General features: G+C 41.0%; 1 protein-coding gene across 1 annotated transcript in view; it reads right to left on the minus strand.

Moving 5' to 3' along the window:
• dscamb (Down syndrome cell adhesion molecule b) overlaps window positions 1-26715 on the minus strand; it is a gene marked incomplete at both ends in the record, with an annotated part of 158559 nt that overhangs the window by 107609 nt on the left and 24235 nt on the right. Inside the window, 2 exons of the mRNA XM_081369741.1 lie at window positions 17286-17432; window positions 19789-20106. Of these exons, the coding sequence (XP_081225867.1) occupies window positions 17286-17432; window positions 19789-20106 (465 nt within the window). The remainder of the gene's footprint in view (window positions 1-17285; window positions 17433-19788; window positions 20107-26715) is intronic.

Below are 26715 nucleotides of genomic sequence, written 5' to 3' on the forward strand. Positions count from 1 at the left end.
GAATGACAACCATATTCTGCTGCTGTGTGAACATGGCCCTAGTGTAACCCAAAATGATGAAGAAGAAGATGATGATTGTTATTATTATTATTAATATCCAATATATATATATACAGTATATATATATACATATTTTTTTATGTATCAATGCATATTTATTCTAATTTGAGCTCAATATTTTTTGCTATTTAAAACAGAAAAAAATATTAATTGTGACATGATTTACAAATCATTAAAATATAAAATAGGCTATAAAAAGGTAATCAGTAATGTCTGCTGTATAATAACAACATTTATTTGAAAAGTGAACTAAAATGAACACATTATATCATGCTTATCAGATGTTTATTCAGATAAAAAAATAATAATAATTAGCACAGTGCATTCACACACTCTTGGTAGAAAATCCATGATTTGAGAGGAAAGAAGTGAAAATGTTTCTATTCATTAGTAATGACATGGCCTTGATCATTAAATTCATACAAAAGCTGTAAACATAAATGATCACATAATATTCGACAGCAGGATTCAGCACAAATAAGTCTATTGTTCAAGAACGCCTTGTTTCGAGTGCCCTTTCATGCTTTTAAAAGGACTGCCGACCCTCGTTCCAAAGAGGAGAAACGAAGCTCCAAAAGCACCTGTGCATCTGAACATATGGAAGATCTCAACCACGGGCCAAAACACCTGCCACCAACCTCCTCCAGCAACGGGGCGAGACAGACCCCAATCCAAGGCACCTGGGGTAAAAAAAACAGGCCAAATCTACAGGCGTTTATAAACTGAAATTAATTGGTTGTTCCGCCCGTAATTAGCTCACGCCACACTTATTACTAATCTGCTATTTGGAGCGCTGCCATTTTATGCCCTGGCCGTGGTCCAGAGCGTGGTGTTATCCATAAGCTCGGGAAAAGTCCCGTACTGGGGAGCGGAGCCAAACGGCAGCATAGCATCAGACAGTAACCAAGCCATCAGTGCTTATTAAAGATTAAGTCTCGCTCGGTCCCCAGTGGCCTGAGCAGACCGGTCGATAATCATATTCATCCTAAACTGCCTAATTGCCACCATATTGCTCTTATTTATCAGTAAACAGTGATGTGAGAGGGATTAATCCAGGGTTATCTCCTTCGCATTCCTAGATTTCTGTACGTATAATGTGCATATCCGAGTGCACTTTTCAGGGAATCAACCTAAAAATTGCTTATTTATTTGAGTAAGGTGATAACAATAACACTTTACAATAAGGTTTCATTTGTTAGCATTAGTTGATGTATTAATAAGCTAACATTGAGCTATACATTGTTGTATTTGTTTATCTTTGTTTATAAAAATACAGCTGTTCATTGTTTGTTCATGTTGCTTCACAGGGCATTAACTAATGTTTAACAAATACAAATTTTGATTTTAGTAATGTATTAGTACATTTTGAAATTAACATTAACAAAGATTATTACACGGCTCTGTGGAATGCTTGATTCTGATTGGTCAATAGCAAATGATTGCTGAAAGCCATGTAAGTGACCACCAGCCACAAGCTTCACGTTTAAAGAGCTGATAAAATATTTAGAGACTCAGATCAATATATCATGTCTAATTATTTGCTTTTGTGGCAAGTATCCGTGTAATAAGCGACATAATGTACATCCAGCCGGTTGTTATAGCAGAATAAACCCCTTCAGGCTGATGCAATCCTGATCACCCTGTCTGGGTTTATTTTGCTATTGTCACGAACTGCTCCGAGACACGAAGGTTGAGGATCCAAATGCAGTTTTATTGAAAGGGTAGCCTAAACCACAATCGTAGACGTAAACAGGCAAAGGTCATAAACTGGGGAATCAGTCCAAACAATAACAGGGTCAAAGGGGCACCGGCAAAAACAGAGGAAACCAAGAAAACCGTACAGAAGATCGAAAACCAAGATAAAGAAAACCAGGAGAATGCTTGGAATTGCAGTATGACACTAAACAAGACTTCACAGGGAATGAATGAGTGTACATGGTTTAAATGAGACTGACAAGGTAATGAGACACAGGTGGATGCAATCAGGGATGATGAGACCGGGCAGTGAGTAATGGGAAACGTAGTTTATGACAATAGTCTGATGGTGGCTCTCAAGGGCACTCCAGCTGGTGACCGTTACATAGCCCCCCCCCCCCCCCCCCCCGGAGCGGAGCGGAGCCGGATCCGGGGGCGGGATGGAGGTCCAGGCCCGTGGAGCGGAAGAGGGCCTGGAGACTGAGGCGGAGCAGGCTGAGCAGGCATCCAGGACCGAGCAGGTGCCAACGTTTCAGGGGGCCAGGGTGGATCCAACGGTTCAGGGAGCCAGGGCGGATCCAACGGTTCAGGGGCAGAGGCGGCCATCTTGTCTGAAGACACCATCGTAGACACAGGTGTAGAGGCTGCCATCTTATCCGAAGACACAGGCGTAGAGGCAGCCATCTTATCCGAAGACACAGGCGTAGAGGCAGCCATCTTGTCCGAAGACAAAGGCGTAGAGTCTGCCATCCTGTCCGAAGACAAAGGCGTGGCGGCGGCCGAAGACAAAGGCATAGAGGCGGCCATCTTGTCCGAAGACAAAGGCGTGGAGGCGGCCATCTTGTCCGAAGACAAAGGCGTGGAGGCGGCCATCATGTCTGAGGACTCTGGAACGGCAGCGGCCATCTTGGCCAAGGATTCACGGGCAGGAGCCGATATGGGTACTGCCCACACACTCAAAATCGCCGTAGCGACTATGATGAGTGCTGTCTTTTCCAGAACTGACTCAGGCGCGGCAGACATGACGTGAAGAAGCTCAGGCGCGGCAGGCATGACGTGAAGAATCTCTGGTGTAGAAACCTCAGGACAGGAAGGTACTGGAACCACAGGACTAGCGACAATTGTAGCTGGAGATGCTGGTGACTGTGGTGGGCCAAGCTCCGTGGGCACTGGATCTTGGTGTGTGGTGCCCCTCCCCAAAATACTTTTAGGGGACATGTCCTCCTCAACCTCACCAACCGTGAAAGAGGAACCACACAAAAGCATGGCATAATCCGATTTCCTTGCCGCAAACGAATGATTTGCACTGCTGGATCCACTGGTGGCGAAGTCTTCTGTCATGAACTGCTCCGAGACACGAAGGTTGAGGATCCAAATGCAGTTTTATTGAAAGGGTAGCCTAATCCACAATCGTAGACGTAAACAGGCAAAGGTCATAAACTGGGGTTTACCAAACAATAACAGGGTCAAAGGGGCACCGGCAAAAACAGAGGAAACCAAGAAAACCGGACAGATCGAAAACCAAGATAAAGAAAACCAGGAGAATGCTTGGAATTGCAGTATGACACTAAACAAGACTTCACAGGGAATGAATGAGTGTACATGGTTTAAATAGGCTGAGACTGACAAGGTAATGAGACACAGGTGGATGCAATCAGGGATGATGAGACCGGGCAGTGAGTAATGGGAAATGTAGTTTATGACAATAGTCTGATGGTGGCTCTCAAGGGCACTCCAGCTGGTGACCGTTACATAACACCCCCCCCCCCCCCCAAAGGAGCGGCTTCCAGACGCTCCAAAAATTGTCCAGGAGGGAGATGGAGCGGAGGCGGATCCGGGGGCGGGATGGAGGTCCAGGCCCGTGGAGCGGAAGAGGGCCTGGAGACTGAGGCGGAGCAGGCTGAGCAGGCATCCAGGACCGAGCAGGTGCCAACGTTTAAGGGGGCCAGGGCGGATCCGACGGTTCAGGGAGCCAGGGCGGATCCGGCGGTTCAGGGGCAGAGGCGGCCATCTTGTCTGAAGACACCATCGTAGACACAGGATGAATGAGTGTACATGGTTTAAATAGGCTGAGACTGACAAGGTAATGAGAGACAGGTGGATGCAATCATGGATGATGAGACCGGGCAGTGAGTTAAACTAGGAAATGTAGTTTATGAGATTGAATGACAATAGTCTGATGTGGAGTGCCCTCTGGTGGCTCTCAGCTGGTGACCGTTACAGCTATAACAACCGGCTGGATGTACATTATCTCTTACTTAATAAATGCTGTACAAGTGCAGTTCATTATTAGTTCATATGAACTAATATAATTAACTAATGTTAACTAATGAAACCTTATTGTGAAGTGTTACCATGAGAACTAATAGGAGAAAGTATTTTAATATTGAAACAAATGACAAACAGACCTTTAATTTGGTGTTCTATCTAAGATATTATTTTTTATCTGTACAGTTGTATTTTATTTAAAACATTTTTACTTAGGACCGACTTAAAAAAAATGTTGATGCCATGTTTTTCTAATATTATATTTAACTTTTTATTTAATAAGACAACAATTACATTCATACAAAGCAAAAATATTATTCATCATAAAAACCATAAACTGAAAAAAGCGTTAGCGAGAAATATCACAAATTAGCATATGCTAAATTCAAAGTCTGCTCCTTGAGTAAAGCAGCAAAGACATAGGCTGAATCTGAATCTGAAATCTGCACACTTCGCTACTACTGTATATAGTAGGCGAAAAACAGTTTGTGACAAAAGAAGTATGTCTGAATTCACAGAACTCATAAAAGAGTTTGCTCCAGAACACTTCAAGAGACACAATTTCAATCCCCATGCAATGCATGCTGGGAACTACAGTTTCAACATAAAAAAAAAGTAGTTAACATTTGCCCTACATATATCAATCTAGTTAGTAGATTGCACAATTTAGCAAACTACATTAATCAGTAGCAAAGAAATCACGTTTAGAAGAGAAACAGCGTACTGTGAGTAGGAACTACATTTGAATTTGAAAGACAAGACCTTCATGTTTATTGTCTTTTTAAAATATCCATCATCCTTTCTGTTATGTAGCCTGGTGTCAGGCAATCAATCAATCAATCAATCGATCAATCAATCAATCAATCTGAAACCCACAAACATTTCTGCAGTCAGTAAAGCTAGCCAGTTTATATTCTGCAAATTAACACTCTGGTGTCAAGCGAAAATACTATTTACACAAAATTGTTTCTCTTAATTTTTTCTATTGTTTGCTTTTTTGCCAAACTGAACCAAACAGGTTTGAAACATGATTTTTGATTAGGCCGACATAAAAATGAGCTTTAAATAAATGACACTGTATTTTCAGTTTACAATATGTGAAATTAACAGAGTTTGGCATCTACTATGAAATAAAAACCAAACCTTAAACCATTTCTTTAGGTACATGGCACCCTTAAAGGAGACATCAGAAAACCGATACCTCTCTCTCTCTCTCTCTCTGTATTCCCTAAACGTTCACCAGCACTCATGCTGCAAATGCACAAATGCATCCTTCAGCTTATGCTCCCATAATTCTCAGTGGCAGCTGTGTGATTAATGTACATAGCTATTGATTTTTTAGGTCCTTTTTTCCCCTCCTCTACACTATATCCTTCTTTCTTTTTCCTTCTCTCTCTCTCTCTGACGTATTTTGAGCGATGAAAGCAGGGGTTTTAAAAGGCACGTGGAGCAGAATTGTACGCTTTAGTGTTTTTTTTTTTTTAAGAGATACGCGTAGAGCTCGTCACAATTACCGCTGCAAGTACACTTCATCTGGACGAAACAATGATATGACAAATTCGATTTAAAAATGATCCGTCTAGTTTTCCCGCTGAAGTGAGCTGGCCTTTGGTCTAGTCATGAGCTGGTGTGATGCTTTGGAGATGATTGTGGTTTCTTCTTCAGTCGTGACCCAATTTACTAACAACATACAGCATCCTATATACCATATAGAGAAATATTCCTATATACAGAAAGACATATACCAGAAATGGATACATAGAAAAGTGAAGTACATGAAACTGCAGAAATCATATTCTTAATCAGATCTGTGTTTATTTTCCAGTAAAAAATACTTAAGCATCAGTGCAGCGTGTAATTTTTCTCTGCCGTGAGCATCACCAAATATAGCCTAACCCCAGGCTTCGTTGTTCATCCCAAACTCACTATTATTAAGCCGGAAATCACCAAGATGGGCCACAAACAATGAGAGCAAGGTTTCGAAAGAGCCTCAGTGTTTACAGGAAGTCAAACTGGGATATGATGAGGAATATTTTATCAGAGTGTCTATTTACACCAAGTGCAAATAGCCTGTCTTGTTGGCAGAGGTTATTTACAGTAACTCCACCCGCCGTTGTCTGTTTGAGCCAGAGACATTGCGATAGAAATCCCAGTGATGACGTGGAGAGTAAGGCGGCTGGCGTTGGCTTTTGACACGACCATCCGAGTTCAAATCTGCCATTTTTCCAGAACTCACTCTTCTCCCATTTCCCATCGCATATCAGCTCGGACAGGTTTTTATTTCAAATAAAAAAAATACAAAAATAAAGTCCCTAATGGGTTAATAGTGGGAATAAAGTGTTTATTAGTATTTTTAGTATATTTATTAGTGTTAAAGTTAGGACAGGGACAAGTAATGTCCTAATAAAGCAGTATCCATTTATGATTTTAATGAATATAATCATTTACACTGAATATGTATACGGTTCTATAATATACTACGGTTTTATAATATACTGCAATACACTGAGGGGCAAATAGTATGTGCCTCTATTTGCACCAAGTATAAATAGCATCTAACTACTATTCACACTCTTCATACTGCTATTTTCACTTATAGTGCAAAAAGCCGCTGTTTTGGTACAAGTAACACTAAACCCAAAGTGACATTTTATTTCCTTTCTGTCACTAAATACAGAGCAGGTTTATCCAGGAAGAGTTAGCATGTGGTGTCTGAATCTTAACACCCTAAGCAAGTTTGTCTCTCAGGTAAATCTTATTTTAAGGATGGATTTTATGCATTTTTATTGGAACACAAGAAAAAGATAATAATGAAGAGCATGATTTATACACATTTATACATATACTTCCTGTATAGTTACTGTGTGATTTGTATATCTGAAATACATAACTTGGAAATACAAATCTTCTCTGCTTTGAAACAATATGTACAGTATTGTGAAAAGCACTATACAAATAAAGGTGAATTTAATTTAATCGAATAGTGAGAGTTCACAGAGATTTCACATACACACATACATGTGTGTGTGTGTGTGTATATATATATATATATATATTTAATATTATTATTATTTTCATGAACACTTTCATTAAATGGCCCGTCGTTTGCTGCTGCGTCTGCTAATGCACTGGCTGCAATTTTGCTGCTGGGTTCAATATTTACATTTATGTATTTTGCAGATCCAAAATGACTTGCGGTGCATTTAACGTACGAGTTCATGCGTTCTTTTTGGAATCAAACTCTGTGATTGAACAAACTCTGAGACTGTGGCCTTTCTAGTGCGCCAGGCTTGATCTCCGTGAGCGCTCGATATAGTTTTAATGGCTGAGTTGGAGCCGATAGCGAAGGTAAAGCAGCCAATTAGTGTATAGCGTAAGTTTTCTTTTCTAGTATTTTAAAATGGGGGAAACAATACAAATATATTTCATAAAAAGCATAAGTAAAGAAAGGTGTGAAGAGGGTTAAAGCCATGAGAAACCGACACGTTCCTCCAACAGCAGTGAGTGAGGTTTCAGGAGAGACGTCCACACTGCACAAGAACATTTGCTGTACACACAAAGACAAGGTAGAGCACAGAGAGAGAGAGAGAGAGAGAGAGAGAGAGAGAGAGAGAGAGAGAGAGAGAAAGCGAGAAAGGCTTACATTTATCTTTCTCCTCTAGCTTCAGCCTGTAAGCCTGATGCTTTACCATCTCCAACTTAATCTGCAGGCTAGAGAAAGATGAAAGGAGTGTGGGTTTGTTCTAATGAGAATGCACTATCTACAGGCTCCCAGCATCATCCACACACACCGTCTCTGGCCCCAGCCACACTCACTCAAACATGGCGCTGGGTTTCAACATGTCTGACCGCCCCTCCGCTCTTTATATATTCTATAAGGAGCGCCAGTCGCCCAGAGGAGTCCATGCCATTGATGCTCCTCTCTCCACTCATGCGCTTTGTAGCAGCTTTACATCCCTGTAGGGCAGATTTTGATTTATGAATGTAGGAAGTGATCTGAAATGTATTTTTACTAGGGGTGTAATGATAGATATCTCGATACTGAACTCACGATACCATACTACTGCGATACTCCAAGACACATGATAAAAGGTTAACGTTATTTTTTTTTACTGGTGCTGGAAACTCAATGCACAGGACAATAGGATTCTGAAGCTGAAAATATCTGAAAACTTGATTTTTTTTCTCACACAGTAATTTTTTTTTTTTGGGTAAACTATCCTGGATACATACTGTATTGTAACATTCTAAAACCATGATACATTCACTTTATATAAGTAGCAGCTTAAGTCTTGCTTTCTGGAAATGTATCAAAATGGTCAGTTTACGCTTAATATATAACAAATATCTGGGGGGCAGAAAAAATAAGCGTAATTCAAGCTGAAAACAAGTTTATTTTTCTGACCCCTGTTTTCAGATTTTTCAGTGAAGACCTCGTCGATGTGACAGCCGTTGGCACAGATCCTCAGCAAAGACCATGAGATCCCGACAAGTCCTCTACACAGATTGGACATTCCAATGGCCAGCTTAGTCTCAATACTGGCATGATGAATCCAATCTTCAAGCAGAAGGAACTGGATAAAACTATTCTGAATGATATTCTCAATTCTATCAAAGGCTTCTGATACAGCCTGGAATGGGCTTTCGCATCGGGCAGTTTTAGGAACTTAGTTCTAGGAATTAGCCACCAGTGTGTTTCCCCGAGAACTAATGGTTCCCTTAGGAACATTTTCCTGGTTGCATTCACACCGCCAGTAGGAACTCTTAAGTGACGTAAGCCGCGCTCGTTGTTGTGACTTATTTTGACGGCGCTGAGAACACAAGTGCTCACATTCTCCGTCTCCATAGTTTACGAACTATCTAACAGTCCTGTAGTGTTGCTAGCTGAGTAGAAATACATAATCATGTTTGGTTTGGTCCCCTCAAAGTTGCATTGGATTTTCTGTTCGTAGAGTTTGTGGAGTAAATATAAAGGCTATAATATGTGTGTTTACACAGTCTTTTTAAAAAATAGCAGGTGCTGGTGTTTCATGTGCGTTCGGCCAATCAGTGAACACCGACGTCACTGGTAGTTCCTATAGTTTAGACCGACTCTGAGCTCAATTAGTTCCTCCAAAAGGAGTTCCTAGAACTAAAATCGTTCCCAGTTCCTGCGGTGCGAACACGCCAAAAAGCGGGTACTTCCGCCATTAGTTCTAGGAACCAAAGGTTACTCCGGGGCGAAAGCCCCTACTGTTGGAACTGGGACTGGTCCACCAAACTTGTTTTTATTTAAATCTCCATTTCTGTCACCTCATGGAGTTTGGGTTCCTTGCCACTGTTGACTCTGCCTTGCTTATTTGGGGACACTTAATATTCTGCAATATTATTGACTCGACTGCACTGACACTATTAGATGAGCTGGACGATGACATCCAGGGCTTGACATTAACACCCGCCAACCCGCCAAATGCGGGTGGATTTTGCTCGTGGCGGGTAACACAGTCACTCCAACTAGCCACTTTGGCGGGTTGAATAATTGTAGTCTTTTCAAAAGGCATCTGAAATAAGTGTGACACTACGACACTACAACTCCCATAGGGCTGTCAAAGAACATTCTAAATTCGAATATATATTCGAATAGTTTTAAAAAACAGAATTTCGAAGGTGAAAATGAATATTCGAATGTGGAAAAACGCCCGCGGTAGCAGAGGCGCGGCTGTCTGCTTTGTGAGTGGGCGCGCTGCCTGAGGAGTCATTTTATTTAACGTTAAACAGAAACATTACTGAAGTGTAGGCTACTGTACTGACTGAATAGATATTGCATGAATAAGGTAGGTTAGATACAACAGTTTCATGCACTGCAGGCTTCCACTGGTTTGATTATTTACCGTTTCATGTCAAGGAAAAGTTCCATGTTTACCACAGCACAGCTCGCTCGGAGCGTTCAATGTCGGTTATATATACTGTAAAACTTCAATTAATGTTAATAATATTTGTTTCAATCACTGAATGAAGCCTGCTATATAAGAGTCGCGACCTTAAATTGCTTGCACAAAACTCTTGATCAGCACTCAACATTCGCTTATTGTTGTTGTTCATTTAAACTGTTATGCACAGAGCGCGTGACGCCTCATTCGCGCCGCAAGACCTCCAGACGCGCGTAAACACGTCTTTACACTCGCGCCAGACGCTCTATTCGCGTTCGGTGTGAACGCAGCATGAGTGAGGGCGAGAGAGAGAAAGAGTGCCTGTGAGTGAGGTCTGCGGTCTTGGCCATTAGTTGATTTACTTGTTTTCATGTAGGTAATACGTTGTCAAATATGTTTAAACTTAAATAAACTACCTATACAAGTAGTTATGTCTCTTTGTATTAATTTCTCCTGTTATTGACGTAATGCGCGTCATTGACAAAATGCGCAACCAGATGTTCGAATAGTTCGAATATAAGCTATGTGTTTCTTTTTAGAGGGAATATTCAAAGGTCATTTTTGAGCAATTTTGACAGCCCTAATGAGTATTGTCGCTAGTGACAGACAACAAAGAATCGAAGAGACAGCTAGATGCCCTGCTGGAGTTATGTCGTATGCCGGTGGAGCAATGTGGCGACACATAATAGCCTACATAATACATGGTTTTATTTTAAAAAAGGAGCTTTACACACAACCTTATCAGAGCTAATGATAATGACCTGTATTGTTATATATTTATGTAGTCTTGATTTGGGTGTGTACAGTGGTTTTACATTTAAAAGGGTTGTAAATAGTTCAAGTAAATTTTAGCACACCATTTCACAACAAAAATGTGGCTAGTAAAAATGCTGTGTGGCTAGTAACTTTGGAAAACCACTAGCCACATTGGCTAGTGAGCAAAAAAGTTAATGTCAAGCCCTGATGACATCACTGTTTTCTCCAGAGCTGCTTTATAGCTGAATTGAACTCATTTCATATTTGATGATCTTTACTCTGAACACTCGACACTGGACAGACTTCAGCTGAACAATGGGTTGAAAACAATCTGTATTGTATAAAGCACTATATAAATTAAAGTGACTTGACTTGACACCATTGGCAGATAAGCATAAACTAACTTAATTTGTATGCCTTTTTCAGAAAACCAAGACTTAGGGTCTTGCATAATTGTGCAAGGTAATGTATTTTGATTTAAGAATGTTAAGATATTTGTACTGGAAAACAAGACAAAAATACTAAGCAAAAAAAAATTGTTTTTTAGTGTTTCATATCACCAAGGTTGGAGGTTGAAGGTTATAAAATAACCTCTGTTGTCAATATAATATTGGTTTAAATATAAGGGCTGAGCAATGTGGTGGACATTTCATTTTTTAGTAGTGCTTGCTGAAGTAAGTATCACTATTACTGTTTCTCATTATTAGGGCTTAAGGTCTATGGACATGAATAACACCTCAAATGGTAATATATAATGCAATAATATAGCAATAAAGATTTTCACCTGGTAGACAATAAAATGGATGAAAAAAACACTGGACAACAGGACAAATGGAAGAAGTTTACAAACAAGCTTTAAAGGAGGATAATTAAAACAGATCATTTCAGACAGAGGATTAGAATGAGGGTGAAAAACATAATGATAATCTGCATATGAATATATATGTCATGGAGAAAATGCCTAAACCATTTTTAAATAAATATTAGAATAGTAATTTCCCACAAATTTAAGCAATTGTGTTCAATGACTGATTCATTTTGAACGTGTTCCCACTGGCTAAAACACTGACACATTAAAGTACCAAGGCTGTAATGATTCATTCATTTTCCAGTTAGCGCCAATCCACAACGGCACCTTAAAAGATGAACTCATCAACGCATTAGCAAAATGCAAACTCTCAATATTTACAGCAAATTCCTATTAGAAACAAACCATTAAATAAGTAAAGCGCAATGTGGCTGCGATTTCCCCTCGAACTGTGCTGGAAGGGAAAGTGAATTGAGCTTAATGGTTTGACAAATGTCAGTGAATGTCAGCCATGAGAGAGGGACACTTTTGCGGCCATGAAGCAAACCGTAATGAGAAAAGCCAAAGGCAAAAGCGCTGTAAAAAATGACAGAGGGTCCAAAGTTTAGCACGAATGCAACACGATGCGTAGAGTGTAGTTATTAAAGGGGCTGTCAGTTTCTGAGCGATCTGAGTAACAGGGATCAAAAACACGGCTCTTTCATGTACATGTGACACATATGACAAGTGGTTCGAGGGGAGGGGCTAAAAGTTGAGGGCTTGGTGATGTCATCAGAAAAGGAAAGCAAGTTTTTACATTTTAATGAAAGGATTTTTTTTTTGGGGGGGGGGGGGGGGTAACGTACACTACCATTTAAAAGTTTTGGATCGGTAAGATTTTTAATGTTTTTAAAATAAGTCTCTTCTGCTGCATTTGTTTGATAAAAAAAAACTGTAATATTGTGAAATATTATTACAATTTAAAACAGCTTATTTTTATGTCAGTATATAGTAAAGTGTAATTTATCCCTGTGATCAAAGCTGAATTTTCAGCATCATTACTCCAGTCATCAGTGTCACATGATTCGATATAATGAGTTGATGCTCAAGAAACATTTCTCATTATTATCAATGTTGAAAACTGTTATTTACATTTTTATTTCAGGATTCCTTGATGTTCAAAAGAACAGCATTTATCTGAAATAAAAAGCTTTTGTAACATTGAACACTACCCTTCAAAACTTTGGAGTCAGTAAGAATTTTTATTTTATTTTTGAGGAGTAAGAAATATAAGAAATCAATACTTTTATTCATCAAGGACGAATTAAATTGATCAAAAATGACAGTAAAGACATTTATAATGTCACAAAAGATTCTATTTCAAATAAATGCTGCTCTTTTGAACTTTCTATTCATCAAAGAATCCTGAAAAAAATGTACACAACTGTTTTCAACACTGATAATAATCATAAATGTTTCTTGAGCATCAAATCATCATATTAGAATGATTTCTGAAGGATCATGTGACACTGAAGACTGGAGTAATGATGCTGAAAATTCAGCTTTGATCACAGGAATAAATGACATTTTAAAATATATTAAAATAGATAACAGTTATTTTAAATTGTCATAATATTTAACAATATTACAGATTTTTTTTTTTTATCAAATAAATGCAGCCTTGGTGAGCAGAAGAGACTTCTTATAAAAACATAAAAAATCATACAAATCCAAAACGTTTGACTGGTAGTGTAAGTGTATTATGAAAATAAATAGGCTTTATTTCATGTTGACTTTAACTATATGCTTTTTTTTTTTTTTTTTTTTGCATCCCTTCAGTCACTAAAACCAGATCAAATGGGTGAGCCAACGGATAAAAGGCCCTCATACAGACAACATGACAAAAGAAAAACGGCCACCATCAATATTCAGTAGTCAAACCCCTGAAACACACAAAAAAACAGCCAGCAAGGTGCATCAGGACCTGTTCTGTGCTCTGGACACTCAAAGAGGAGGATACACTCACAAACACACACACACACACGGGCCCTTTCACCTGCACAGCCTTTCATCTCTTTATTAGAGCTGTCAATTGTTTATCAAAAGCCGGGAGGGGACGGATCCACGGCCATGAATTTGAAAGCGCACACAGAAAGGTCCGTTTTAAAATGCATGACAGGTTAATGGTAAGTTAGAGAATCATTAGGCCCCGTTCATTCACATTTAAAACAGGCCCTCGCTTCAAATGACTAGGGAACAGTCTTTATTTTGAGAGGTAATTCATATTGTAATTATATTTTCAATCACAGTTCATTAATTAAGACAAGTCCCACTCTGTAATCATGCATTTCATCTTCTCTGTGATTTGCTGGGGACAATCTCTAGCGTTAGCCGGAATTATAGGGCCGGAATAGCTCGCGCGTCCACTGCCGAACACTGATTTATGCTAAGCAGACAAGAGAAGAGAGATTGAACGCTTCATGCTAACAGCACAATCGCTCTGCTCAGACGCACAGTATTGTATGCGTCAATACAGATTTAACATTTTTAAAATGATTACTAAGAGATTTCGGAATGCCGAATTAGCTAAACTATGATTCATATTTGGTTTGTACATTTTAAAGCTAGTGTTAACTCAAATGCCTCTTTAAAATCACATATCGAAACTACTTGAATCTAAAAAAAAAAAATAATAAAAATTGCAACTACGTTTTTTAAAAGTGTCAGTGTGTGCTTTATCAAAAACTATACAAATACATGCGCTGTGTCCGAAATGGAATATTTCCCTAATATTTAGTATGCAAAAACAGTACGCCAATAGAGTAGTATGTCCGAATACATAGTACTGGAAAAAAACGATGGACAACTTACTATCACGAGGCCAAGGGAGACGATTTGTGAATTCCCATTTCACAGTTACAAGGCGAATGTAGTACGTCCAGATTACACTCATACTACACACAATAATATAGAACGTACTTTTTAACGGTCGTGAAGTGAGTTTCAAACCTACTACACGGTATGCAAATTCAGACACAGCGTCGATGTGTGTAGAAAAGTCAAGCTAACCGCCACTATCAATGAAACACAATATTTCTATTGTGCTTTATTTCCAGTGAATCTTTAATTTGGTCAAATTATGCAAACTGTGTGAAATAATTATTTTATTGTATTTAGAATATACTGATAGACATTGTTTGAAACAGTCTATTATGTTTTACTATAACATTTATAGTAAAGTCCAAAATGGGGGTCCACATTTGAAGAAACATCCAATTACATCTGGTGAAGTAACATTAACAAAGCTGCTAGGATAAGAAATCAAAATGTCATTTGGACCCCTTCTTTCACAACCCATTTTTCTGCCACAATATGATGTATTTCTGTGTAAAGAAGGATGTGCAATGAATAAGAAATGTAGGTTTGACTTGACTGTATCCATCAGGAAATGACTGGATCTTTTCATACCAGAACAGTGGCAGATCTCGAAGAGTTTGCAGTGCATTGTGAAGGACTGAAACATGACCAGCATTCACTGGTCTTCTGGGACATGCAGGCTGAAGGTCAAGTTCACACCCAAGATCATCTAGACACATCCCAATATCTACACTTATACAAATCAATCATTTCTGGCATTCAATTACTGTGGTAACTATTGGCAAGATATTAGAAAAGTTGCCATACCTACAACTGCCAACAAATAACTTTTTTAAGCCCTGGTTCTTTATCATTTTAATTATTTATAATAAAAGTATTTTGGTAACCTGAACGATTAATTTGCAAATGATCCAGTCAAAGCGAGTCTTTATGACTTAAAATGAGCCGAGAACTGCGGTATCGTCACTGATTTATATGGCACTGATTTACTACAGCTGAATTTTGATTATCGATTACAGTGTATGAAAATTATATTTAGGTCTTCAATGTCAGCTATTTATGATGTAAATATGTAAATTACGCCCATTAATGCCTAAAGCAATTTCTCATGATATAAAACTAGTATTTTTGAATTGCGTTCCTCTTAAAATGTTAACACATTTAGCCTCATCTTTACACTGTATTTTTATACTATTTGGTTACACTTTATTTCGATGGTCCACATTTTACTAACTATAAGGATTCTTTGCAACTAGAGTTGTCAAAAAGTACCGACTTCGGTACCAAGTCGGTTCTGAAATTTAAAAATGTGACGATACCAGCATTTTCCTCTAGCATTTTGAGCGCTGTTGAACGGATTCTTAAACACCTCTGATTGGCGATTGTGTTCACGCGCTCAACATACATGTCTCTGATTGGCCATTATGTTCATGTGCTGAACATACATGTCTCTGATTGGCTATTTTGCTCATGCGCTCAACATATATTTGTCAAAGATGTCATTTTTGATCACTGTAGCCAATCAGAGACGTATATGTTGAGCGAATCAGAGATGTTTAAGAATCCGTTCAACAGCGCTCTAAATGCTAGAGGGAAATGCTAGTATCATCACATTTTTTAAATTTGGTACTCGGTACCGAAGTCGGTACTTTTGACAACTCTAGTTGCAACTACATGTCTGCTAACTCTCATTAGAGTTATTCGTTGATTTATATTAGTTGAGTATTAGTAGACTGGTAGGGTTAGTAGAATAAGTTGCAAAGTTACTTATAGTCAGTAGAATGTCTTTTGGGGATCATCAGAATAAAATGTTACCTAAAAAGCCACATCCAGCCAAAGCCATTAAATGTAAAACCTGTAGAGTCTCCCAGAGATTACAGCTGGATTGATTACGGGCTGTACATTTGTTTGTTGCTGTTCCCATTCTATGAAATACATGTTCCAAATTTGCCTCAACTAACCTACAAGCATGCTACTGTGTTCCTTAAGGCTGACCACATCAACAACAACAAATATTCACAAAACCTGCTTGATGAAAAAATAAAAAAGGAAAGAAGCACAGACACATCCCAGCATACACATCTCATTGTATATGTCACAAAGCCCATTTCTCTGCAAGAGTAAACAATTCTTCAGCCTCACATGCCAGAGAGCTTTCAGCCTCGCGTCCGAGGTCCTTCGTCATTAAATATTTAGCGAGGGATGAGCGTTGGATAGGTTTAATGCTTCTGACATCTTGCACACGGTTTGATCTCGGCATGTGCTGCGACCACGTCAGATAAAACAGATATTCATCCTTATAAATGAAACTCACCATGTAATTACAGAACCATTCACAAAGGTATGAGCCGCAATATCATGCATAGTATTTCATATTTCACCAACCACACCGGCCAATTACTACCAGACTGTTACCATGGAGATGTCGTCAGCTAGTCATAAGTGGTGATGTACATTGATTGGTGAGGGAATGGATTTTTCAAAGCTCAATAAAGGCTCTGGTACAAGATGTTCATGGCCAGATTCTTTGAGAGGTGTATCTTTGAATCTTAGGGCTTCGAATTACTTGTGAATGTACTTGATCAACTTTACAGTAGCTTTTACATGTCTAAAGCCACAAGCCACACTTGAACTTTCCTGAATGCTGCCATTCGTGACAAATCCAGCAAGAGGGTACCAGTCAGTCGAAGGATTGAAACAAACAGAAACCGTAAAGTGAAGCAAACTCAACTATTTCTAAAAAAGCTGAGGCAGTTCAAAATGAACATGCTGAGCGAACCATTTTGTTTCAACGTTGGGAGATTGAGACACAACATTGATGCTAGAAGGTGAACTATGAACTAAAAAAATATGCAAAAGGCTGTGATATTGATGCGGCAATTAAATCATGTGCAAAAGTCTTAATCGAAAGCAATGTGAGAGATCAGCCCTACCTGAGACAAGTGAGACTGTGTCTTTCTCCCATGATACAACACTGACGTACTCCTCTACTGAGGCCGGGATAATGCACTTGAAGACGGCCGTATTCCCCCGCATGACTCTCTGATCAGCCACACGCACTGTGTACGGCTCCCGGAATACTGCGGCGAAGAGAAAACAGCGTCTTTACTCAGTGTGGTTCTTACAAATTCAAAATACTGACTGAAAGTATGAACTCTAAGAACTCTATGCACGTCCTGACTTCGCCGACATATTTTGTTGATCCAGGAACAACATTCCTGTCCAAAAATGTTATCCTATCCCTATCCCTAAACCCTTAAGTTATTCCTAAAATCAGAGGGAAATTATTGTGAATAACTCTGATGTAGAAGCACCTAACCCTGGTTGTAAGCCTAAACTTGACATGAACTGTAAACTTGTCTCTCAAATCTGATTGGTTGATTGGAATGTTGTTCCAGGATCTACAAAGATGTTGATCCAGAAACATGTTGCATTTGGTGAAATCAGATTCTGTCCAAAGGCTAAATATCGTAATTATATTCTGTTAAATAAATAAATAGTAATATTCAAATCATATGTAATGTAAATACATTAGTAACTGTGCAATATAGGGAATCAAATAAAGTGCATCACAATTTATCGTAAACATGCTGTGCTATTTATATTTAAGAAAAAAAAAAACCATATACCTTATTCAGAGCAGCGCCATGATAGGTATGAAAGCGAGTAAAAAGCTGTATGAAGCTTCTATATCACTTATAATTTTCCACAGCTCATGTTGTCTGGAGTTTTTTGTCTACTGGAACTTCTTGGAAAGATGTTTCGTCAGCAAAACCATCCAAAAACACATTAAATAACAGTACAACCCACTGAAGAGATGCATGCCTATCCCTCTCAGCCTCGCTTTCATTCCCGTTAAAAATCAAAATGGCGCCGCTGTGAATAAGGTCTATTGCTGCACTCAGAAGAAAAGGTTCTAAATAGAACCGTAAAGGTCAGGCGCTTCATATATAGAATCTTTTAGAGCTTACCATCATGGGATCATTTGATGAATTTTGTTTTAATTAATTTTTAATCGTGTAAATTAAACAGCTTGTAAACACATTTTAGGTTCTGTTTATAATAACCCATTAAACGTTAAAGCATTTTACAATCAATTAAGACATTTCTCCTTAGAACCTTTTTAGTATTAAGGGTTCTTTAAAATTGAGTCGAGAACCCTAGGGTTCTTTATAGAGCCCAACGGAGCCTTTTTTCTAAGAGTGTGGTTGGTTCAGTTGGCTGAAATGTACAAAACCATATAAATGACCCAAATTCCAGCATTGTCTTCTCCACACATGACTGACCTAAGCGAAAAATGCATTAATATTTCAGTGTTTTCATCTGTCTATCTTAGAGCTGTCACAGAAGCACAGCTCTATGAGCACTTTTAACCAACGCTGAACTGTAGGAGATTTGAAAAACTCAAAGGGAATATAATATTTGCTTTTTATTTATTTATTTATTTATTTATCTATTGTTGTTGTACATAAGAAGCAATAGTTAAAGGATTAGTTCACTTCAGAATAAAAGTTTCCTGATAATTTCTTCACCCCCATGTCATTTCATTTCATGAAGATGTTCATGTCTTTCTTCAGTCGAAAAAAAATAAAGGTTTTTGAGGAAAACATTCCAGGATTTCTCTCCATATAGTGGACTTTAACGGTTATCAACGGTTTGAAGGTCCAAATTGCAGTTTCAATGCAGCTTCAAAGGCTCTACACGATCCCAGCCGAGGAAAAGGGGTTTTATGCACTGATCTATATAGAATGACGTCATTAAATAGATCAGTAGTTTTATGTAGCCAAACCATTGGTCATTAAAAAAAATAAAATAAAAAATGTATATCATTTTTAATCACAAATGCTCTACTTGCACGTCCACGGTGAAAACACGGATAGTGTGAAAAACTCCATCTCATTTTGTCCTCCAACTTCAAAATTTCCGACATTGTTGTTTTATTTTTTTCGTTTTTTTTTTTTTACGATTCTTTGCACATTCGCTTTGTAAACACCAGGTCGGTACTTCCGCCAACGTCGCGCATAACCTTTCAACATGGTTACGCAATGTGTGGCGCAAAATGACCGATGTTTTCTCTAGATAAGACTCTTATTCCTCGGCTGGGATCGTGTAGAGACTTTGAAGCTGCACTGAAACTGCAATTTGGACCTTCAACCCGTTGGACCCCATTGAAGTCCACTATATGGAGAAAAATCCTGCAATGTTTTCCTCAAAAACCTTCATTTCTTTTCGACTGGAGAAAGAAAGACATGATTATCTTGAATTGACATGGGGGGTGAGTAAATTATCAGGAAATTTTAATTCTGAAGTGTACCAATCCTTTAAATAAATGATAAAGTTATTATTATAATAATAAAACAGACATTTTTGTGTACGTATTTCTCAGTGGGTTTCATGTTGTTTAATTATGATTTTTACTCTGTTGAGCTGACTGACCGGCCTTAATGTGTAGATCTTGGCTCCTGATCTTCCCTGATGGGTTTTCCGCTGTGCAGTAGTATGTATTGTCATTGATTAGGTTACTAAAGCTGGACGGCAGGAATCCGTAGATCTGCAGCGTGCCGTTGGGGTGCACATGGCGGATGCCTGGGACATCGTAGATCTCCTCCCCGGTGGCCAGGTACCAGCGCAGCGTGGCGGGGGGCACGGCCGCGGCGGGACACGGCACCAGTGCCCCTGTGGTGCTGGAGAACACTACCTCTTGCAGAGATGCATTGACAAAATATAAGCTGGAACGTAGATCTTCACCGAAAACTGTTGAGGAAAAGACAGGACAAGAGTTAGTGAGTGAGAACTGTAATATGGATGAAGGAGCATTAATGAGACTGAAATGGCGAAGCGTGTCAATTTTTCAATGTTTAAATATATTCTGTACCAGCTTAATATAGAGACAAGATAAAAAACAAACGGCAGAAACCTGTGGCCAAGTGGCTCTTTTCAAATGTAAACTTCCAATGTTAGCACCTAGCGATTAGCACAAACATTTAAGTAAACTGAGCTCATATGGACAAAGCAAGTTTGAATCTGACTTGCAATATACCCCATTCCTAGTACTCCTTTTTATTTCCCCGTTCCTTTACTGATCAATAAGACAGTGGGGTGAAAAAAAAGAGAAAAAAGTTTGGAAACTATTTACGGTACTTTATCATACTTATCTAAACTACTTTAACTACTTAACGTTAAAACTGATTTGAAGAATTACACCTAGATAGAAGACTACATAAAAAAAATCATTTAGGAAATGCATGATTTAAACTGCAGTATTAGGAATCTTAAACAATGACAGAATTATAAAAAAATTGGGGCAGTTGATGGGATAAAAACTATATTTAATAAATAAATTAAATATGTTTTGGGTGGGAAAAAAAATCGATTTTTAAATGCTAAAAAAACGATGATGATAAAATGACTGATACAATTATTATGTAGAAAATACTTTGCTACATATCATTGTTTTAATTTATTATTATTATAAACAGTACTTTTTTACAATATTTTTTTAAACCAAAAACCTAAACCTAAAATGTCTAAAAAAAAAGTACTAATTTGATAATATATTAACTAACATGAACTAACTTTGAGCAATACATTTGTAACAGTATTTATTAATCTTTGTTAATGTTATTTAATAAATCATACAGGCTTTCATTGTTTGTTCATGTTAGTTCGCGGTGCATTAACTAATGTTAACAAATACAACATTTAATTTAAATAATGTGTTAGTAAATAAATGCTGCAGAAGTATTGTTCGTTCTTGGTTCATGTTAACTAAAGTAATTAACTATGGTCAACTAATGAAACCCTGTTGTAAAGTGTTACCAAATATGCTAAAAAAAAGTAGATATTAATGTAATATCATAGTAAATGTACGACATGAGCACAAATGCATACAGTGCATATCTTAATACATACGGAGAGTATTAAAGGTCAACACTAAGACACTGACAAAATCTGACATCGCATCATTGTAGCTAATCACAGCCAAAGAAAAGTTCAAGATGGATGACTTCCCGCTAATTGCTAAATCTTGCTCGTGTCTTGATGAAAATCTCTTCGACGCTGTGCCACAGGCCCCATCTGAGAGCCAATCTCCGTTTGGCAGTAAATGGCTCACCAGTGACAGCTGGCAGTGTTTTCCCTCGGGACGAAACATTTTAGCACTTCATAAATTTCTAACAAGGTTTCAAATTGCAGCAGTTTCAACCTTTTCCGAGGATCAGCGGGTTTCGCTCACAAAGCAGAAGGTGCGCACAGTAGAAGACGTGCATTCATAAACACATGTGCGCCCACATGCTCGGATATTACACACCAGTTGTTGGCACACTTGATGAGCAAACACCGACAAGCAAACAAACGAAACCCGCGAACAAGCGCTCGTAATGGTGATAATCTTTACTGTGGCAATCTGAGGCATATGGTATCATTCATCAAGTGGCACGCTGAAGCAACCATCTGTTAAAATGTCTTGTTTTGCCAGCGAGAGGCTTGGCGGAGCGTTTGTTCCGATATTACAGAGCGTGAAAACATTCTGGCCTTTATGCAATGAGAATTTGCTCACTCACTCTGTTGTAAACCAAAGCAATCATTGTTGATCTTCATTCCAAGAGGACGTTTTGCTACCTAAGTGATTCAACACATTCTGCACTAATCAACTTGTGCACTTGATGAATTCATGTCGGTTTAATAGACAAGCGTTCTTTAAGTGTGGCTTCCGGCTCTGAAATAAAGACCCGCTGATGTAAAACAAATTGTAAACTCCATGTGTGTCCGCTACAAATGAATAAATCCTAATTAAGAAATTTCAGACTGCAGAGAGTAACCAGTGTCTCTTCTGCGAATCTGGGATATCTTAAAGGTTGGACAGCAGCAGAAAGGATTGACAGCTCGAGTTATGATGCTCTTTTCTTTTCCAAATTCTGAAGGGAAAAAAGTCTCATAAAAAGAACAAAATTCTCAAAAAGAAAGCCAAATTCAATTGGTATAGCTGTCTATTATTATTGGTGTGCAAATTAAAAAAGACCTGACTGTGTAAAAAAGTCACGACCTGCGTCCAAAATCGCAAACTCTCTGGAGTAGGCACTGATTTTGAATAAGTAATTATTTTGTTACCACTAAAAAAGTATTTTCGATATAGTTTGAATGTGTGTAGTAAGAATGTAATCTGGATGTATGCCATGTTGTCATGATCATGTGACCTACCAGCATAACTTCACTGCCATTCACAATCCTCTCCCGTAGCCTCATGGGATAGTAAAGTGTCCCATCATATGCACACTTCAGAATCTTTTTGCCTACTCCTTTATGAATACTGTGAATTCAGACATGCTACTCTTGTCACACACTGTTTTTCATCTACTATATGAGTATGTGATTCTGTCACGGCTGAATGAACGAGAGACGAGGATTCAAATGCAGAGGAGATTTATTCCACACAAACAGATAGGATACAAACTCAAGACACAACTAGCCAGCGGGAAGGAACATCAGGAACAGGTAACTCAGACAACGAACCAGCACAGGACTACAAACACAAGGAAGCTAAATAGGGGAACAAACAAAGGAGGGTAATGAGACTAACAGGTGGGATAAATTAACCAATAATCAAATAACAAGCTGGGAGGGGCTAGACAATAGACACGAGCACATGGCCCAACATAACAAACACCCATGTGCAGCACAAGACAGGACAGGCATGTGACATTACCCCCTCCCTACGGAGCGGCTACCAGACGCTCCATAAGACCAGGGCGGGACGGGAGGGACAGACCAGGGCGGGACGGGAGGGACAGACCAGGGCGGGACGGGAGGGACAGACCAGGGCGGGACAGGGGAAAAAAAATGTCTGGGACACCAGAGTGGTCCACAGGGTTCAGGAGGCCAGGACGGGGCAGGCTGTGCAAACGGCCAGGGTGGAGACTTTCCTTCGGGCGGCCAGGGCGGAGACTTTCCCTCGGGCGGCCAGGGCGGAGACTTTCCCTCGGGCGGCCAGGGCGGAGACTTTCCCTCGGGCGGCCAGGGCGGAGACTTTCCCTCGGGCGGCCAGGGCGGAGACGGAAGTTCATCGGGCGGCCAGGGCGGAGACTTTCCCTCAGGCGGCCAGGGCGGAGACTTTCCCTCAGGCGGCCAGGGCGGAGACTTTCCCTCGGGCGGCCAGGGCGGAGACGGCAGTTCATCGGGCGGCCACGGCGGAGACGAACCCTCGGGAGACCAGGAAGTAGACGACCCTTCAAGCGACCATGGCACAGGAACCGACCCCAACTCAGGAACAGGAACCGACACCGGCTCAGGAACTGGCACCGACACCACCAGCTCAGGAACTGGCACCACTGGAACTGGCCCTGGAACTGGCACCACCGGCTCAGGAACTGGCACCGACACCCCCGGCTCAGGAACTGGCACCGACACCACCGGCTCAGGAACTGGAACCACCGGAACTGACAGTGGAACTGGCACCACCGGAACTGGCACTGGAACTGGCACCAACGGCTCAGGGACTGGAACTGGCACTGGAACTGGTACCACCGGCTCAGGCACTGGAACTGGCACCACTGGAACTGGCACTGGCACCACCGGCTCAGGCACTGGAACTGGCACTGGAACTGGTACCACCGGCTCAGGCACTGGAACTGGCACCACTGGAACTGGCACTGGAACTGGTACCACCGGCTCAGGCACTGGAACTGGAACCACCGGCTCAGGCACTGGAACTGGCACCACTGGAACTGGCACCACCGGCTCGGGCACTGGAACTGGCCCCTCTGGCTCGGGCACTGGAACTGGCACCACCGGCTCGGGAACTGGCACCACCGGCTCAGGAACAGACACCACCGGCCCAGGAACAGACACCACCGGTCCAAGTGTGTGCGTAGCCCACACACACCACATGGCTGTGGACATAATGGCTAGTGTCGCGGTCACTAAGGGCTCAGGAACAGACACCTCCGGTTCAGGAACAGGCACCACCGGCACAGAAACAGACACAAGCACAGACACTGGCTCCGGCTCAGGAACAGACACTGGCTCCGGCTCAGGAACAGACACTGGCTCCGGCTCAGGAACAGACACTGGCTCCGGCTCAGGAACAGACACTGGCTCCGGCTCAGGAACAGACACTGGCTCCGGCTCAGGAACAGACACTGGCTCCGGCTCAGGAACAGACACTGGCTCCGGCTCAGGAACAGACACTGGCTCCGGCTCAGGAACAGACACTGGCTCCGGCTCAGGAACAGACACTGGCTCCGGCTCAGGAACAGACACTGGAGGTTTGAAGGGCGTCTCCAGGATCCGAGCTAAACGCTCTAAATAGCCGATCAGTGCCCCCCCGGCCGTGAGAATGGGCATCTCCCGATCTATCTCCGACTGGGCAGACGTGGCTTGAACCATCTCTGGCTGGGCAGATGTGACCTGAACGGTCTCTGGCTGGGCAGACGGGACGTGAACAGTCTCTGGCTCGGCAGACGTGACGTGAGCAGTCTCTGACTGGGCAGACTGGACGTGAACAGGCTCGGCGGCGGCCATCTTGTCCGAAGACACAGGCTCGGCAGGCGTGACGTGAACACTCTCGGTGGCGGCCATCTTGTCAGGGGACACAGGCTCGGCAGACGTGACGTGAACACTCGCGGCGGCGGCCATCTTGTCCGAAGACACAGGCTCGGCAGGCGTGACGTGAACAGGCTCGGCGGCGGCCATCTTGTCCGAAGACACAGGCTCGGCAGGCGTGACGTGAACAGTCTCTGTTGCGGCCATCTTGTCTGAAGACACAGGCCCGGCAGACGTGACGTGAACAGGCTCGGCGGCGGCCATCTTGTCCGAAGACACAGGCTCGGCAGGCATGACGTGAACAGGCTCGGTGGCGGCCATCTTGTCCGAAGACACAGGCTCGACAGGCACCACCGGAACTGGGACCACCGGAACTGGGACCACCGGAACTGGGACCACCGGAACTGGGACCACCGGAACTGGGACCACCGGAACTGGGACCACTGGATTCGGAACCACCGGAACAGTTACAGAAGGAGTCTTTTCCCTCCTCCTGTGTTTCGGGACCACCGGAACTGGGACCACCGAAACTGGGACCACCGGAGTTGGGACCACCGGAACAGGCATGGAGGAAGTCTTTCTCCTCCTCCTCCGTCTCGGGATCAGTGGTGAAGGCTCTCCTTTCCGCTGATCGTCATCGGCCATGGTCCTCTCCTCCTCCCAAGTCCTTTGAGCGCATCTGGCGAAGTACTCAAATAAGGAGATTGAAGATCCCTTCTCCTCTCCCTGAGGAAAAACCTCACTCCGCTGAATCCACATATTGGCTGGTTCGTTCTGTCACGGCTGAATGAACGAGAGACGAGGATTCAAATGCAGAGGAGATTTATTCCACACAAACAGATAGGATACAAACTCAAGACACAACTAGCCAGCGGGAAGGAACATCAGGAACAGGTAACTCAGACAACGAACCAGCACAGGACTACAAACACAAGGAAGCTAAATAGGGGAACAAACAAAGGAGGGTAATGAGACTAACAGGTGGGATAAATTAACCAATAATCAAATAACAAGCTGGGAGGGGCTAGACAATAGACACGAGCACATGGCCCAACATAACAAACACCCATGTGCAGCACAAGACAGGACAGGCATGTGACAGATTCTGGATGCAGACAAATAAAGTCTAATCATGTGACCTTTTCTCGAGAATGCAAGGCTGGTTCAGGTTGTAAAATGCAATATGGTGGTGATTCCACAAAACTTCCCATGATATAAGATTTTTTATGAATTAATATTCACAATCTTTGTTTTAAAAAAATAAATACAAAATATAGCTGCAAGCAGCAATTAACAGGGTTCAAGCATTTAAGACCGTCATGCCAACTATGCTGTTGGGCTATAGGTTGAACCGAAATGTAGGCCTGAAACCATAAAATATCCATAATGGAGAATGCGCAAATGATATAAATCCATAGTACCAGTGCGCCCTGGTTTTAAACATTTGTTTATCAGCCAATGCTGGATAATGATAAAGATTAGATTACAAAGATGTATTGTCCCTCTTGTGGACAACAGTAGTCTTAAAGGCTTCATCTTCAGTTTAAAAGTTTGATAGAATTACGTGCGCATTCGATTGGATGCGATGGACACTTTACTATCCCATGAGGCCACAGGAGAGGATTTGTGAATGGCAGTGAAGCGACGCAACTGACGCTGGTAGGTCATGTGATAATGACAAAATGGCGGATGTAGGTGCACAAGGTCAAATTAATCCACAGAGTAATCAATCCAGATAATAATAAAAGGACCAAGGCGCAGGAAAACAGGCAGAAGAACAAAATCATGACAAGGAAACCTGAGATAGCAACCCAAAATGCAGTG

Source organism: Scardinius erythrophthalmus (genome assembly GCF_964197995.2).
Source record: "Scardinius erythrophthalmus genome assembly, chromosome: 7".
Lineage (NCBI taxonomy): Eukaryota > Metazoa > Chordata > Actinopteri > Cypriniformes > Leuciscidae > Scardinius > Scardinius erythrophthalmus.